This window comes from Cetorhinus maximus, chromosome 19, assembly GCF_964194155.1.
Source record: "Cetorhinus maximus chromosome 19, sCetMax3.hap1.1, whole genome shotgun sequence".
Taxonomy (NCBI): Eukaryota; Metazoa; Chordata; class Chondrichthyes; order Lamniformes; family Cetorhinidae; genus Cetorhinus; species Cetorhinus maximus.
In genome coordinates this window covers 46,888,628-46,905,769 of record NC_135897.1, presented here as the reverse complement: position 1 = coordinate 46,905,769, position 17,142 = coordinate 46,888,628, and the positions used below count along the sequence as shown (strand labels likewise).

The window sequence follows — 17,142 nt, the reverse complement described above, 5'->3', positions numbered from 1 at the left end:
GATCCAAGACTTTGGGGTCCTTTCTTCTCCAGCAGTCCAGGCAGCTGCCACTGACACCTTCCTGGCACTGCCGAGACTGATGGAACTGCCAGCCGATTGCAGAGGTGGCACTAGAGCCCCAATGAGGGACGAAAGTCCCACTTGGTCCTCATTAGTCCACCTGCAGCTCTTTGTGGCTGCGGGGTGGGTCAAAGTGGAGCGTGTCAGCTCCATGCCAATGTGGTTTCTGGAGTGGTGTCTGCCCCCCACCCTCTCTCTACCCCCCACCCCCACCCTCTCTCTACCCCTCCTGCATTATTGAGCCCAATAAGTGGAAAGTCACATTCCAAGTTCAATCCCTGTATTGTGAAGTTTGATGTGTAACAGAAATGTACTTCGCTAAAGTGGCCTAATATGATAAACTTCAAATGCCTATTGGGAGAGAGCCGATTCTAGTTTCCTTAATTAGACCATCTTAAATTTCATATCCAATTGGAATTTAATGTGATTGGTCCCATTAAGTAAAAGTTCAATACATTTTCTATTGCACAAATTATTCCATTTAATCCTCACTAAGGTATTTTATTTATAACAAAAATGCTTCACAGGTCAATATTCTGATATTGAATTTTAAAAACACCCTTTGAGCTGATGGAAATTTACTACGTTAACTTTCAGCAAACCAAGTTCAGCCATAAAATTGAAATAAAATCATATTTGCCAATTGATAAGTAACTTTCCTTTTGAGGAAATCCGATTTGAACATAAATTTTCAAATTTTGTTTTAACCATATTGTCACTGGCAAAATGGTCACACCTGTTTTCATAGACGTAGTAATTGACCAATTTCCTTTCTGCCAAAAGAACCTAGAGACTTATTCTAACTGTTTGTTTGGTTAATGCTCACTTGCAATGGCAGAATATCTTAGCTGAGCGGTGCTGTTATGGGCTATCTCATATGGTTATGTAAGCCATTAATTAAACATATTGGGCAGAATTTTACGAGTCGGCGAGCGGGGGCGGGGCCTGCTCAGCAATGTGTAAAATGATGTGCGGTGACGTCGGGGGAACCCCATTTAAATTTTCAGGAAGGCGAGAGGCGCCCGCCAACCTGTCAATGGCCAATTGAGGCCATTGACAGGGTCAATTAAGTAATTAAAGGACCTGCTCATCCAACCTTAAGGTTGGCGGGCAGGCCAGGAGCCTTGGCGGGATCTAGAAAATACATGAAACCTCATCCACGGGCGGGATGAGGTTTCATGTAGGCTTTAAAAATTTTAATAAAGATTTTGTAAAAATTATGGACATGTCCCAACTCACGTGACATTGTCACATGAGGGGACATGTAAGGGAAATTTTATTTTTCTATTTTTATCTTTTTTACATGTACAGTCGATCTCCCCTCAGGGAGATGAGTGCGCTCTTTCGTGGGCATGCGCGAAAGAGTGCATTCTCGATTTTGGGATTCCCCCCCACCCTGCCCGGACAGGGAGCGCGTAGTGCTTCTGTACGGGCGTCACGCTAAGGCCCACCCACGTAAAATGGCGCCGCGCCTCCAATCGGAAGCACGCCCGCCCGCCCATCAACTTCCCCCCCCGACGGGGGGAAAATTCAGTTAAGAGATTCAATAGTGAAACAAAAAAATCAGACTATATTAGAGATAGAATACGTCTTACATCCTTGACATACGGTAGACCGATAATGTCTACAAAGAATGGTGAAATTGCAGAAAATTATATTCTTAAATTATTATGTAACATAGAATATACAAGTTTAAATATGTTGCTGTAAAGCCACAAACTTATTTTGTTGTAATGCTCTTTTATATTACATGGTAACATAATGGGTTACATTTAATGTTAATGGACATTCTAATTTCATGTTCTGCAACTTATTTATATCTGGAACCTTCTGGAAATTTGTAATGATGAAACTAATCATGTTTTGTTTTCTTTCTAGACAGTTACAGCTAATTTTTACGTTACCCTTGACAGTATGATGATCTCACAATTTGTCTATTATAAGTTGAAGAATAGGAAAGGCAGATGTAAGCAGTATTTTATTCGGTGTAAGTGTTGCTTTTTGGGTTCATATTGTTTAACTTAAAAAATACCTAGCTGTTGTATCTTTTTAAATAATTTGGCAGTTCTAGCCGTTAGAGTTTCTGCTTTGGGTGCAATTGCCAATCCCAGTAGGAATTGCGCCCATTTTGGATGGTGTTTTCTCCCTCCTGAGTTTCCATTCAAACTTACTTGCATATTGTTGAATGCAAAATCTGCCATGCGTAGCATACAGACAATTTTCTTTAAAAACTTTTCTGTCATGTGTTTAAAAGAGGTAACTTGATGAAGTATGGTTAAAGAAACTGAAAATGGTTCATCACAAAAAATAAACAGTTTTTAATCGGTGTCAGGCCACCACCTCTTTGAGTAATCGGATTTTAAATCCCCAAATCTCAGAATTGTCACAATGCCGAAGGAGGCCGTTCGGTCCCATCATGTCTGCATTGGCTCTCTGAGCAATTCACTTCGTGCCATTCTCCCAGCTTCTCCCCTTAACCCTGCACATTCTTCATTTTCAGATAACAGTCCAATTCCCTTTTGAAAGCCTCAATTGAACCTGCCTCTGCCACACTTTCAGGCAGTGCATTCCAGACCTTAACCACTCTCTGCATTAAAAAGTTATTTTTCTCATAACACTTTTGCTGCTTTAACCTCAAAAGCAATATGAGAAAAAAACTTTTGCTGGAATAAAGATATTGGAGCACTGGAGAAAAGACAGAGAGCAAGGATGTTATCAAATTTGAAAGGATGCAACAATCAGAAGGATAGTTTGAGCATAGAATCTTCCCTATACCTACCTTATTTTTCCTATAGCCCTACAAAATGTTCTCTTTCGAGTATACACCTAATTCCCTTATGAAGATTACTATTGAATCTGCTTCCATTACCCTTGGAAGAATTGCATTCCAGATCATAAAGACATTTTCCTCAACTGCACTTTGCTATTTTTTGCCAATTATCTTAAATCTGTATCCTCTGGCTGTTGACCCAACCACCAGTGGTAACAGCTTCTCCTTATTTACTCTTGCACTCTTATCATATTCCCTCATACTTTTGAACATCTCATTTTTTAAATCTCTCCTTAACCTTGGCTGCTTGATTGAGGACTATCCCAGCTGCTTCAGGTTTGGGGTTACTTTCTCTGGAAAATAGAAGACTAAAAGGAGAACTGATCAAGCCCTTGAAAATTGACAAGGGGTCTAATAGGGTGGATGTAATAAAGTGTTTCTGTTTTTGGTGAATCCAGAACAAGGTAGTATAAGTACATAAAAGCACCAACAGATCAAACAAAGAAATTCAGAGGAATTACTTTGCAGGCTGTTAAGAATTGGCATTCCCTGCCTGGTGGAATAATTGAGGGAGGTAGCATTTGTGCATTTACAAGCAGGGTTGATGTATACATGTGGGACTGCAGCGGTTCAAGAAGGCAGCTCGTCACCACCTTCTCAAGGGCAATTAGGGATGGGCAATAAATGCTGGCCTAGTCAGCGACGCCCACATCCCATAAATGAATAAAAAAAGACAATTGAGAGCTAGGAAGTCAGGGTGGGAAGAAGTAGTTAGAATGGGAGGATGCTCATATGGAGTATAAACACAGCACAAATAGACTGGATCAATGTCGAATGTTTTATGTAATTCAATATATAGAGCCCTTAATTTCTCTTTCTCTCCACCATGATCATTACTCAGAAATAATCAGCAATCCCTTGTGTCGAGGATGATTCTCCCTTGTAGATGGCTGGGTTTAAAACTCAGAAATAAAAAGTCAACAATGTAAGTGATGTCCATGTGCATAGGAACACCACCACCTGCAAGTTCTTCTCCAAGTCACGCACCATCCTGACTTGGGAAATCTATCATTATTCTTTCATTGTCACTTGCTCAAAATCCTGGAACTCCCTCCTTAACCGCCCTGTGAGTGTACCTACACCATATGAAACACGGCAGCTCAGGAATGCAGCTCACCACCACCTTCCCAATAACAATTAGGGATGGGCAATAGGTGCTGGCCTTGCCAGTAGCAGACACGTTCCATGAACAAATAAAAAAAAAAGTACTGATAAGAGTTTCAAGTATGAGATAGATATTGTGATCTAATGTTATTTGTTTGTGCATCATGACTTTACTATGCTTCTGCTTTGACTCATGTTTATTTGGAAAACATTGAGTAGATAGTGGATATCTATATACTTCATTTAATCTTTACATACATTGTTAAAGTTTACTGCTGCAATATAAGGAAAGGTTAGGGATTTTCTTTTCCCAGTGGGTGGGTCATATGTTTTGCAAGTTAAGTATCATGTTATGTAGCAATGTACTGAATATTTCCAGCATGGTATGCCACAGAGTACTCTGCTAAATGGGGGTCCAGTACTTTTGCACTGTGATTTAAAAATCAGAATGCAGTACAGATGAAAATTTTGTGGGTGTGATAGTTTTTTGGGTGGAAGCATAGTTAAAGCATTTTACAATTGGAAATGATTAAAAAGGTCAAGCTCTCCAAAATTAATATAATGTGTTCTATGTTGGGACCTTGCTGAACAAAAACATTTGAAATCAGTTTATGCAAATATGTTCCACTCTGATAGGACCACAATTTAATTGAAGTACTCCCACAGCATCTAAGCAAAATACAATATTGCTGAAGTAAGCTAAGTCATTCTTCATGTTAGTTTTGTCTCACTGTTAAGTCTTCCTTATTCAATAATCTACATTGGTTGTCAGGTTGAGTGAGCGGGTTTCCATCCTGCTGGGTTAAACTGTCGGCTATAAGAATTGCTTTGCTAGAACTGCTGAAACAAATTAAGTTACAGTAGTAAATTACCAAAAGAAACAAAATAGACATTGCAGCAATGGGTTATTTGTATCGGAGTAGAAATTGTACCTCCAAGCAAGTACATCATAACCTGTGTGAAAGCTGTAAATTTGATCAATATAATTAATAGTTTACGAATACTCCAAGTTAACCCAAATATATTTCAATCATCAAAGGCAATAATGTTCATACATATGTAATGCTCAGTATTATCTTTCTGTAATCGTACATTGTACCTGACAGACAATTTTTTAATTCAGTAGTTTTAAAATAAACTCAAAACAAATTGCGATGTTTGGTCCAAAAATGTGATTCTCAAATGTTCCTATTGGGAGTGATGCTTAACTTAGGGGATAAAAGCGGGTGGATTGGTGTGATGGGTGACGGATCTGTTTAGTGCCCCACCAAAGGTTCACCCTTGTTTCAAATCCTGTTTGATCTCATACACTATTGTAAAATCAATAAGCAAAGAATGAGACAGGTTTATTATAATTTCCAATGTTGCAGGATATTTGGCCTAATACAAAGTTGAAGCAACTCAACAAATAAAGCAAATGGGGGTTGGTTTTAATTTTTGGCACAAAATGGGCAGTTGGTGAGTGGAACATGTTTCACTGCCCATTGTTTCTACTGTGGGGCCTGAGCCATTTTGAGAACTGGCTCTTGCTTGCATTGCTTCAATGAACTCTGCTTGCCAAACAGGCATTCCACTCCAATTCAACTAGCTGGTTGGGGAGGATAGGAAATTGGTTCGCCAACCCCACCCCCACCCCCACTGCCCAACCCATGAGCAGGCAGACTACATTCTAGACCAGTGGTTTATTAAAATCAGCTGGGACACCATTTCTGCCTTGGCACAGGGGTGCATTGATCAATGGCAATTGTAGTTCTTTTGGATGGCCATCAGGTATTTAGCTCCAAGATTCCACATTAGCAGCTTGTAATCTTTTTCTGCAATAGAGCAACAATGCCACATCCATTTTTCTTTGTGTATTTATTTGACATCTACTCAACAGCTACGTGTGATGGAGACCTTTGTTTCAACCTTGATAAACCCTGGTATGTTTTGTCTTTCAGCAAATTCCCTCTTGAAGTGGCTGTGTGTTTCCTGGGTTCTATTATGTGTGATAGCAATGATGACTATATTACATTTATTGAGAATATCTCACCAAAGTAGGAGTCGCCCAGGACAAAGGGTTCGTGATGGTGTTGGCTTTGTTCTAGTCCATTTATTTATTTTTCATGTACTCATGACATAAGTTGCTATTTACTTGAAATTCTAAAAACTCTAAAGCAAGTCTTTAACATTGTTAAAATCTTGCATGTCATCTGAACATCTTTTGTATTTTTACTTCCTAAAAGCTACAAACTATGAATTAATGTTTTTTCTAGTTTTATTATATTCATTCATTTTTGTCACAGTGACAGTTGTTGTTTTCCTGTTTTTCAGGGTACTTTTGACATTGAATTCATGGGATACATCAGTGGCTACATGTCCTGCATATTTTATCTTGGCTCTCGTTTTCCGCAGCTATACAAAAATGTATGTAATTTATTCAGTCTCTGCTTTCTGATTTGTAAAATTTAGATTAATTGTGATCAGTTTCAGAAAAACAGTGGCGGAATCGGCCCAGATTTGCACCAAGTGCGGTAGCGGGCGAGTAAAACCACCTTCAACCCACCGGCCGCATCGCCCCCAAACGCGCCGCATTAATTATGCATTCCTGGGAAACGCACTGTTTCCATGGCGGGTGGGCTTTGATTCACCCGCCATGCCGTCACCTTGCTACTTCATCACACCAGGCGCCATATTTAAAGTACAGCTGCGCACACACCTCTGTGTTTCCAGCCAAGGACTGTTGCCAGTAAGACATGGCCCCGAAAGGCAAGAAGATTGCAGCCTCCAGGTTTAGTGATGCATCCCTCAAGTGCCTTTTGGACGCTGTGGAGGTAGAGACCTGCCCATGAGCCCCCCTAAAAGTTATGTGTGCTGTCTCTGAAGCCTTCTGCTGATGACTGCCAATGCTGCCCGAAGCAAGGGAGGCAAACAAACCTCAAAGTCCTGAGCGAAGTGCAGCTCGCCGGGTGCATGTCACTTATGTTTGGTTGTGAAACACGTCGGCATGCTGACAATCAAGCATGGGAGTGATGAGCTAAGGTGGGCTAGCCTTATAATGGTATGCAGGTGTATTACAATAAAGTTCCCGACGTGTGGTGGTGGGAAACGCGGCCTGCCATCGACGTGCTGAGCGGACGATCGCAAACTGGTTTCACGACGTTGTGAAACCGATTTTTGACCTTCTCACCATATTGTCCGTTCACGCTGCCGAACATGCCTGATGCCAGCAGGCGCGGACGATTCCGCCCAGTGTTTCCTTCCTTTTTGTTTGCTGCTTTCTGTACTTGTGGTGGTGTCACTGGAGAACACAGCAAGTATTTATTTATTTTTCTCCTCGAATGAGAAGCATAAGAGTTCAGCCTGCAGCATGGAATTCTCTATGACAAAAATAACAATTCCATTGTCCGTGTGGTCAGCACATTGTGGATTACAAAGATTTCATTTATAGGCTGAGCACTGCAGTGAACTTGCTGAAACCCATGTTATTGTCATTGCTGAAAGGTCACTTGGCCTAATGATGATATTATACAATAATGTGTTTATTCACTGAATATAAATTTGGATTGCCAGATGTTTTGGATAGTTGCAAAATTATATTTTTAAAGTTTATTTTTAAAAGTACCCTTATTTACTTGAAATAGCTAGACGACAAGGTTGTTGCATGGAACCGAAGTTTAGTTCATGTAATCTGATTGTTGCAGTTCCAAAGGAAATCCACAGAGGGTACATCCTATTTGCTGTTTGCTCTGGCAATGCTGGGTAATACTACATATGGACTGAGTGTGGCTGTAAATGTGCCTGAAAATAAAGCATCGGCCAAAAAATACATCCTCCATCATCTGGCCTGGTTAATAGGTAGCTTTGGGGTCCTGTTGGTGGATTTCTTTGTATCCTTTTCAGTGTTACTATTGCAGTGTGCAACTTTTTAAAATGGTAAGCATGACATTAGAGGCTTGCGAGAAAGTTCGCTGAGAGGGAGTATCGATTTTTCAAAGAATTTTTAGTTTTGGCTTCTAGATGTTCAGATTGTTAAGAGACGTTAACCTTTTTAAGTTTCCAGAGGTTTTCAATTTTGAGAAGTTGCCAGATGAAATATATTCGGAATTTGCACTTGGTTAAAGGGCATGGAAAAAATTTGGGAGGAAGTGGTGTGGCACGGTTAAACGGCATGGCGGGGGAGAATATTAGAACTCAAAAGTGCTGAGTAGCAGATGCCTATTTAGGATTTAAGAGTGAAACTCTGCAAGTTCTACAAGTTTGGTAGTCTCTTCTTCAAACGGCAATTATTGCTAGATCGATTTATTATTCTTAAATCTGTGATTGAGACACCTTTATTAAACAACGGTAATAAGGGATATAGGAATAAGGTGAGTATATGGAGTTAGGTTGTAGATCAGCTGTGATCTCAATGAATGGCGCAACAGGCCCGAGGTGCTAAACGTCCTTCTCCATTTCCTGTGTCCCTAGAACAATGTGCCTCATTCCACTGCTATGTACAAAAATATCAACTTTCCAGCCTGTTTATCTGCTTTCACATTCTTAGTTGATTGAGGTCCGCAATTTATAAACTCAGTTTGACTGACTACTTGCTCTAGTCCATTTCCACTGATGTCAGTACCCATGTCATGTATCCTCCCAAGTTAACATTGCCCTTGATAGAGCGTATCACTTTATTACCCAAATCCACAGAAATCTCTCCCCACTTGCTTTTGTTTTAAGGAAAATAAATTTAAGTGGAGATTATACTGAATTTAAAAAAAATGTATTTTTAGTTTACTGGTGACATTGGTAAAGCTGCACTTCTTTGTGCACCTGTCCCTAGTTGCCCTGGAAAGTAGTGGTGAATCTTTTCCATGACACGCTGGTAGTTCCATTGAGCTTACTCAGTACTAACATTTCCCAGTCTTTCATCATTTAAAAAAAAATTCTGCTTTTCTATTTTTCCTACCAAAGTGGATAGCTGCACACTTCTCCGTGTTATATTCCATCTGCCGCCTGCTTGCCCAATCAATGAAGATACCTAAACCTTTTACTGCCTCCTTCCATCCTCCTCATAGCAAACTTTCTCACCTAACTTTGTATCCTCAGCAGAAATGGACAATTAATATTCAGTCCCCTCATCTAAGTCATTTATATGGATTGTAAAGAGCTGAGGTCCTAGCACTGATCCTTGCAGTAGCCAACTAGTTAATGAATCCCAAACTGGTAATGACCCATTTATTTCTACTGTTCTCTGTCTGTTAATTAATCCTTAATCCAAGCCAATATATTGCCCCAAACCCATGAGGCTGAATTTTCCCCCTGGTGGGGTGGGGGGGAAGTTGAATGGCGGGCGCGCACAGGCGCGCATCCAATCGGGGGTGCGCTGCCATTTTACATGGGTGAGCCAATTGAGGCCTGCCCAGCGTGACGTCCGCACAGAAGCATGATGTGCTTCCTGGGCGGGGGGAGGGGGGGGGGGTGTGGGGGGGAATCCTAAAATCGAGAGTGCGCTCTTTCACACATGCGCACAAAAGAGCTCACTCGTCTCTCTGAGGCTAAGTGTCGCCTCAGGGAGATCGGCTCTAAATGTCAATAAGATAAAATTAGAAAAATAAAATTTCCCTTACATGTCCCCTCATGTCACATGAGTTGGGACATGTCCATAATTTTCAGGAAAACTTTATTAAAATTTTTAAAAACCTACATGTAACCTCATCCCACCCATGGATGAGGTTTCCTGCTTTTTCCAATTTGCGCCGGGGCTCCTGGCCTGCCCGCCAACCTTATGATTGGACGGGCAGGTCCTTTAATTACTGAATTGAGTTTGTCCACGGCCTCAATTGGCCATTGACAGGTCGGCGGGCACGCAGCTGATTTTACTGCGCCGCCGCCTTCCTGAAAATTTAAATGGGGCGCGGTGACGTCAGGAGTTCCCCCCGACGTCACCGCATGTAATTTTACGCGTTGGCGAGCGGGCCCTGTCCCGTCTCGCCAACGCGTAAAATCCTGCCCGTGCACCCTAATTTTGTGTAATAACTTCTTGCACTGCACCTTTATTGAATGCTTTTTGAAAATTTTTATAGATACATCCTCTGGTTTGCCATATCTACCTTATTAGTTACAACCTCAAAAAACTAACAGATTTGCCAAGAATGATTTCCCTTTCATATATCCATGTTTACTTTGTCCAATATTATCATGATTTCTATGTGCCCTGTTACCACTGCCTAATAATAGAGTTTAGCCTTTTCCCTGCAACTGATGTTAGGCTAAACAGTCTTTTTTCTCTGTTTACTTCCTCCCTCCTTGGTTAGGTTTTCAACCTTCCTTCCAATTCATGGGGATCACTAGAATCTAGGGAATTCTGGAAGTTCAAAACCAATGCATCCATTATCTCTGCAGTCACCTCTTTTTAAATCCCTGGGGTGTAGGCCATCAGGATCGGAGATTTTGTTGACTTTAAGTCCGGTTAATTTTTCCAGTACTATTTCTTTACTAATACTAATTACTTTAAATTCCTCATTCTCATGTTTTTTATGTCTTCCATGTAAAGACCAATACAAAATATTTGTTTAATGTCTCTTCCATTTCCTTTATTCTCTATTATAATTTCTCCCGTGTCCGTCTTTAAGGTACCTACTTTTAGTTTTGCTAATCTCTTCCTTTTTACAGAAGCTTTTACAATCTGTTTTTATGTCTCATGCTTGTTTACTCTTTTTTTTCTTTTTCAATTTCTTTGTCTTCCCCAAATTCTTTCAATCCTCAGGCTTACTACCTCTTTTGGCAACATTATAAATCACTTCCTATAATCTAATATTATGTTATATTTAACTTCTGTAGTTAGCCCCGGGCAGAACATTTTTCCAGTGTATAACATTTGCAAATTATGAATGAATTATTTAAATATTTGCCATTGCCTATCTACCATTACATCTTGTAATGTAGTTTCCCAATCTACCTTGTTCAATTCATACCTGATAGTTTGCTTTGAGGTTTATGAGCCTAATTTCTTATCTAAATCACTCTCAACTCAATATAAAACTCATAAGAACATAAATATAAGCAGGAGTAGACCATACAGTTATTATTTAACTCTGTCTCATTGCACAGTACTACATCTAAAATAGCCTGTTGCCTAGTTGGTTCATTGATATGTTGATCTAGAAAACCAGATTAAATAATTTCCACAAGATTGCCCTTTACACTGTTACTGCAGTTTGGTTTACCCAGTCTATATAAAGATTAGAGCTCCCCATGATTACTGTTTTACCCTTGTTATATGCACTTCTAACTTCCTCATACTGCAATTACTGTTAGGAGACCTGTAAACTATTCCCACACTTGTTTTCCATCCCTTGTTGATTCCTAGCTCTATCTAAACTGATTCTCCATCTTAATTTTCAGAGTCAAGTTCTTTTCTCTCTCTTTCGTTTTTATCACAATCCTTTATTATCGGGACTACTCCTTTATTTCCATTTTGTTTTCCTCTTCTAAAGATGAAGTATCCTGAAATATTTATTTCCCAACCTTAGTCATTCTGCGACCACGTCTCTGTAATGGCTATTGAGCCCATTAATTTCTATCTATGTTGTTAACTAATCTATTTTGTTGCGAATGCTTTGCACATTCAGATGTAATTCCTTTAGCTTTAACTTCTTTCTATTCTTTTTGTTATCTTAGTCACCAATGTCCTATTACCTTTTGTTAAGATCTGCCTCTTCCTGACCTACTCTGCTTATTTTTACCGACATCACTGCTCTGTTCTACAGCCTTGGCATTTCTCTTGGCGTTTATGAATTTACCCTTCCCTGAATCCTCTTCACTTTTCACCCCCACCCCCCACTTCCCGCTCCCAAACAACCTTTCTTTAGTTTAATGCCTTATCACCCTGAATATACAATTCTCCAGGAGACTGGTCCAAGCCCAGTTTAAATGAAGCCCATCCTAACAAAACTGCTCTCTCTCTTCCTCCAGTGGTGACAGTGCCTCATGAATCCTTGCCTCCCACACAAATATTTCAACCATACACTTAACCCTCTAACCTGTTTAGCCCTGTGTCAATTTCTGTTTAGCTCAGGTAGCAATCCAGAGATTATTACCATTGAGGTTCTGCATTTTAATTTCAACCCCGGCTCCTCCAACTCAGCAGCACCTCATTCTAGGTGTACCAATGTTGTTGGTTCCTAGGTGAACCACGACAACTGGGTCCTCCCTGTCACACTCCCAAGTTCATCTCCAGCTGCAAGGAGATAGCTTTAACCTGACACTAAACAGGCAGCACAACCTTTGCAACACCCAGCCATGAATGCAGACAGCAATACCTATCCCTGTGACTGTACTGTCCCAACTAACCACATTCCTTTTTACTTCCCCAACTATTATATGGCCTCCTGTACCACTGTGCCATAGTCAGTTTGCTCATCCACCCTGCAGACCATTCACTCATAGACACAGACAGAAAGAACCTTGTACTTGTTTAATAAGCATAAAGGCTGAGACTTCTCCACCACTGCACCCAGGGTTCTCTAATCAGCTTGACTTACAGTCACACTCTCCTGTTTCTGACCACTAACCGGACCTGTACCACTGCTTAACCCAAGGGATGTGACTGCCTCCTGGATCAAAGTGTCCCTCTCCATAATGCTCTTTAATGTCTGAACCTCAGGCTCCTGCACCTTAGACTCCAGCTGAACTCTGAGCTGAAGTTCTTTGCGATGTGGACACTTTACTGCACGTATGGTTGTCTCAGATTACGATGCTCTCCATAATCTCCTATATGCTGCAATTGCTACATACTGTCACCCCTATGTAACCTTGTTTTATTCATTTAATTAATTAAAGTTTATATGTTTATTCAACTTAGCTTATAGGCTGCAGCTGCATGCATCCAAGTGAATGTTGAGTAGTCCAGCACCATTCTGACTTGAACCTTGCATATGGAGAAGTGGCTTTGAGTAGTCTGGAGATGGGACACTTAACACACTGTACCCAGCTTTTACCCTGCTCTTATAGCCACAATGTTGAGTTTTGCTTCTAGCCAATGGTAACCTCCAAGGTGTTAATGGTGGGGGATCGAGGGGTAGTGGTTCAGTTGAAGGTCAGGGGAAGATAACTGGACTTTCTTTTTCTCGTGATGATCATTACGTGGCACTTGCTTGGCACAATTTGATATCTGTCACTTATCAGCCCAAGCCGGAATACTGTCCAAGTCCTGCTGTAGATTAGCAGGGGCTGGTTCATCATTGGAAGAGCTGTGAATGGAAGATAATTCTGTGACTTTCTCTCAAACAGCTCATTCCTGACCTGACAGCAGGAAACTCATTAATGAAAGAGCTAACGGTGGTTGGCCCATTAATGCTTCCATAAGGTAACCCTGCAGCGCTGTCCTGGGGCTGTGACGACAGTGCTCTAACAATGACAAATCATCCACCTTTGTACCATGTGTGATTCCAGAGGGATTTTTCTTTAAACCTATTGACTTCGGTTTTGATGAGGCTCCTTGATGCCATGCTCAGTGATGCTACCTGATATTGATTTCCTGGCATTCAACTTCTTTGTCCATGTCTTAATTAAGATTGAGGAGTTCTGGAGCCGAACAGTTTTGGTAGCACGTGAACTAAGTGTTAGTGAGCAAGTTACAGGTGAGTAGACGTTGCTTCATGGCATTACTGATAATTCCTTTTATTGAGAATTCCATTGATTGGGAAGAATCACCTACAAGATGCCCTGCAGGAATTCACCAAGGCTTTTAAGACAGCACCTTCCAAACTGATGACCGCTACCATTTAGAAGGACAAGGGCAGCAGATAGGTGGAAACACCACCACCTGGAAGTTCCCCTCAAGTCATTCACCATCCTGACTTGGAAATATACCGCCGTTCCTTCACTGTCACTGGGTCAAAATCCTGGAACTCCCTCCCTAACAGCACTGTAAGTATACCTACACCACATGGACTGTAGCGGTTCAAGAAGGCAGCTCACCACCACCTGCTCAAGGGCAATTAGGGTTGGGAAAAAGTGCTGGCCCAGCTAGCGAAGCCCACATCCTGTGAATGAATAATAAAAAAAAGAAAATAATTAGCAACGTTAGATGTATCATTTTTTTTTTGTACATAGAACATGTTGCACCTAGGCAATCTTCCACATTCTTGGATAGTGACATAACTGTCCTGGAAATACTTGACCATTTGTGTGCACCAGATAGTTGATATGCAATTTAATCACCGCTGGCCTAATAAGGGAAAATGTGGAATCGAAGTGTGATCACTGATGAAAACAGTACAGTTTTAATAAGTCTTTCCTGATGCTATTTAATTTTCATCACAAGACCGCGATGGTCGATGTTTTAATTTCTACAACAGATTTACTTTATGTCTTTATGTAGAGTCCATGTTTTTTTTTTATATATCAAAATATTTGCATAGTTCTGATCATATCCACGTTTCACAAATTTTTAACCAAATTTGTAGGTTACATAGACACAGATTTTTTCAGTTATATCCTTAATAAACCTCCTACAGATTACTGCACAGTTCATTAGATACCGCAAACGAAGCAACTTCTCTCTCCGTTCAGTTCCAGAGGTGGCACCACTCCTTGATAGTGACGAGGAGCAGCTGAACAACTTTGCGCAATTGCACCAGTTTAAATAAAGTAATTTCTGAATGTCGGATAACATCTAAATTGCTCTATAACTTATTGCTTGTTTAATTTTAGACTTTAGTCAATAGCTAATTTGTTTTAATATTTACATCATATTGTAATTGTCATCCATATCAGTTTATTAAAAATGTTAGGTTTTTGAAGTTGTTTCGTCATCTAATTGATCTCATTGGTTTGGTGTGCACCATGTGATGGAGCCAAGTCTAATTCAAATGATCTGATTATCGGACATGGGGGAGGATTTTTTCCTCGGCGGGGGCGGTTGGGAAGCTGACCGCCACCCACAATCAGGGCCGGACCGCGATTTCACGCTGGCGTGCCAATTAAGGCTCACCCAGCATGAAACACGAGTGGCAGCGCTCAATGCTGCCTGTGTGGAGGTGGGGGGGGTGGGGGTGGAGAGAGGAGGTCGAGCATGAACTTCGTGCATGTGCACAAGTGCACACTGGAAAAGCTCCCTGAGGCACAGAGATGAACAGTTTAAAACGTCAAAAATAAAGATTTAAAAAATGTTATAAAACATGTCCCCTCATGTGACTCTGTAACATGAGCAGGGTCATGTTATAAATTAAGTTTAAAAATTTTTATTTTATTTTTATTTGCTGTTGGAAACCGTGGATGAAAATTCCTAAAAAAAAAACGCAAAGGCCGCTTGGCCTTTTTGTCTGCCTGCAATAAGATTGGACGGGCAGCAAAAAATTTCTTTCAATTACCCTTAATAGGCCTTTTAATTGTCGGTGGGCGTGCTGCCAACTCTGGCGTGCGCCCGCCGACCAAAATATCACGCAAATACACAATGATGTCTGGATGCTCGCCCGATGTCCTAGCACGTCATTTTATGCTCGGTCGGGCGCATGCCTGCCCGCTGAACTAAAAATCCTCCCCATGGGTTACTTGTCTGGCAATACTCCATTGGTCAGTTCCTAGCACAATGTCACACTATTTGATTCTCATTTCTTGGTCATATTGTTGATCCATCCCCACCCAGCCCACACCACCCACTGCCCCACCACCAAAAGAAGAGGAGATCATGCCCCAAGGCCCGAGACAGACCCAGAAAGCTGTGATTTTTAAATGGTATGCACTTTGTTCCACAGAGCAATTACCTGCACCAATGTCCATCTCTCAGATGTCACACTTTTCATTGCAGCATCTGCTATTTGTACAAATAACTGTTTAATGCCTTGACCGTCTTGCTGACCCAAATTGTCATGTGATCCAGAAAAATACACCTGGCATTCAGGCATTAACATGTAAAATTAGAACTAATTTCACAACTTACTGTTGAAAATAGTTAATGGCATTTCTGCAAATATAGTGAATAGAGAGAGGATGTTTTGTATTTTCTTGGCGAAAGGAGGAGAAAAAAAAGCCTGCTGATAGAAAAAGCTCCAGCCTCAAGAACTAAATGCTTTGTTTTATCAATAGGTAATGCCAAGGGACATTCTTGGGTCCAACAAACTATAAAATAGTATTGACAGCTCTGATTTGATTCTTAATGACAAATTTGAATACACAAATCATTTATCATTCAGGGATTTGTTTCTTTTAATTGCCTATGTAATATATACGATATATTATATTTCATGCTCGAGTACCACCCTTATTTATGGATTATGAAACTGCACAAAGCACGATTGATGAAAAATGCATGCTACAATTATCAAATCTCCATAAGTAGAGGAAATCTTAAAGCAAGATTACAATGCATTTAAGTCATTGATACATTCTGATAAAGTTTTAATGTTTTGAATAACTGGTTGCTAAGATTGTAAGAAATATTTCTAAATTCTCACTAAGTTTGATGTAAATGTCCTCTTCCATTTGCTTTCTGTAGCCTGCCTGTCACGTCTTATTTACTGTTTATGTTTATTTTGCACAGGACTTCCAAATAATCTAGAATCCATTTGTACATTTCCAGGGAACATTTTTCAGCAGGCTTAGACTTGCATGTAATATATTTTTTGCCACAGGATCATCTATAATATTAACTGTCCATTTTTATGCTCAGATTTAAATCTTTATTTAACTAATTTCAATGCAGTGTTCCAGAATCCAAATCAAACAAGTCATAAACACATCATTCTAAACAAAACTTCTATGTTTAATGTAAAGCAAGTGGAAATTTAAAATGCCAGTGGCTCTATATCATGTTTAAGCAGCAAAATATGTTTTGCAAAACTCACAATGTAACATAATGAGATGTTCACCTTTTCTATTGAGGCTGCCTACTTAACTGAAAGACAATCTGAACAATGAGTAAAACATCTCCCTGAAATGCACAAAAATTTACAGCTTACAAAACAATTTATTGCTATTAATTTGCATGTTGTGGGTGCCTGGTTTATGTGATGTACATAGGCAATTATTTATTTGCAGGGTTGTCTACCTTATTGAAATTGAAGTTTGCAGTGTGTGAGGAGGCCATTGAGCCCATTGATATCTGTACAAGTTCTTTGCAAGGGGAAACCAGAATTAATCCCATTTTTCTTTAGTTCGGATGAAGAGTCATACGGACGTGA

At 40.3% G+C, this 17,142-nt stretch overlaps 1 protein-coding gene across 1 annotated transcript in view; it reads left to right on the top strand.

Moving 5' to 3' along the window:
* Positions 1-14,761, top strand: part of LOC144694189 (lysosomal amino acid transporter 1 homolog) — a 58,920-nt gene extending 44,159 nt beyond the window's left edge. The window contains exons 5-9 of the mRNA XM_078564545.1: positions 1,939-2,047; positions 5,935-6,053; positions 6,308-6,400; positions 7,678-7,863; positions 14,479-14,761. Of these exons, the coding sequence (XP_078420671.1) occupies positions 1,939-2,047; positions 5,935-6,053; positions 6,308-6,400; positions 7,678-7,863; positions 14,479-14,610 (639 nt within the window). The 3' untranslated portion in view covers positions 14,611-14,761. The remainder of the gene's footprint in view (positions 1-1,938; positions 2,048-5,934; positions 6,054-6,307; positions 6,401-7,677; positions 7,864-14,478) is intronic.
* The last annotated feature ends 2,381 nt before the right edge of the window (positions 14,762-17,142 follow it).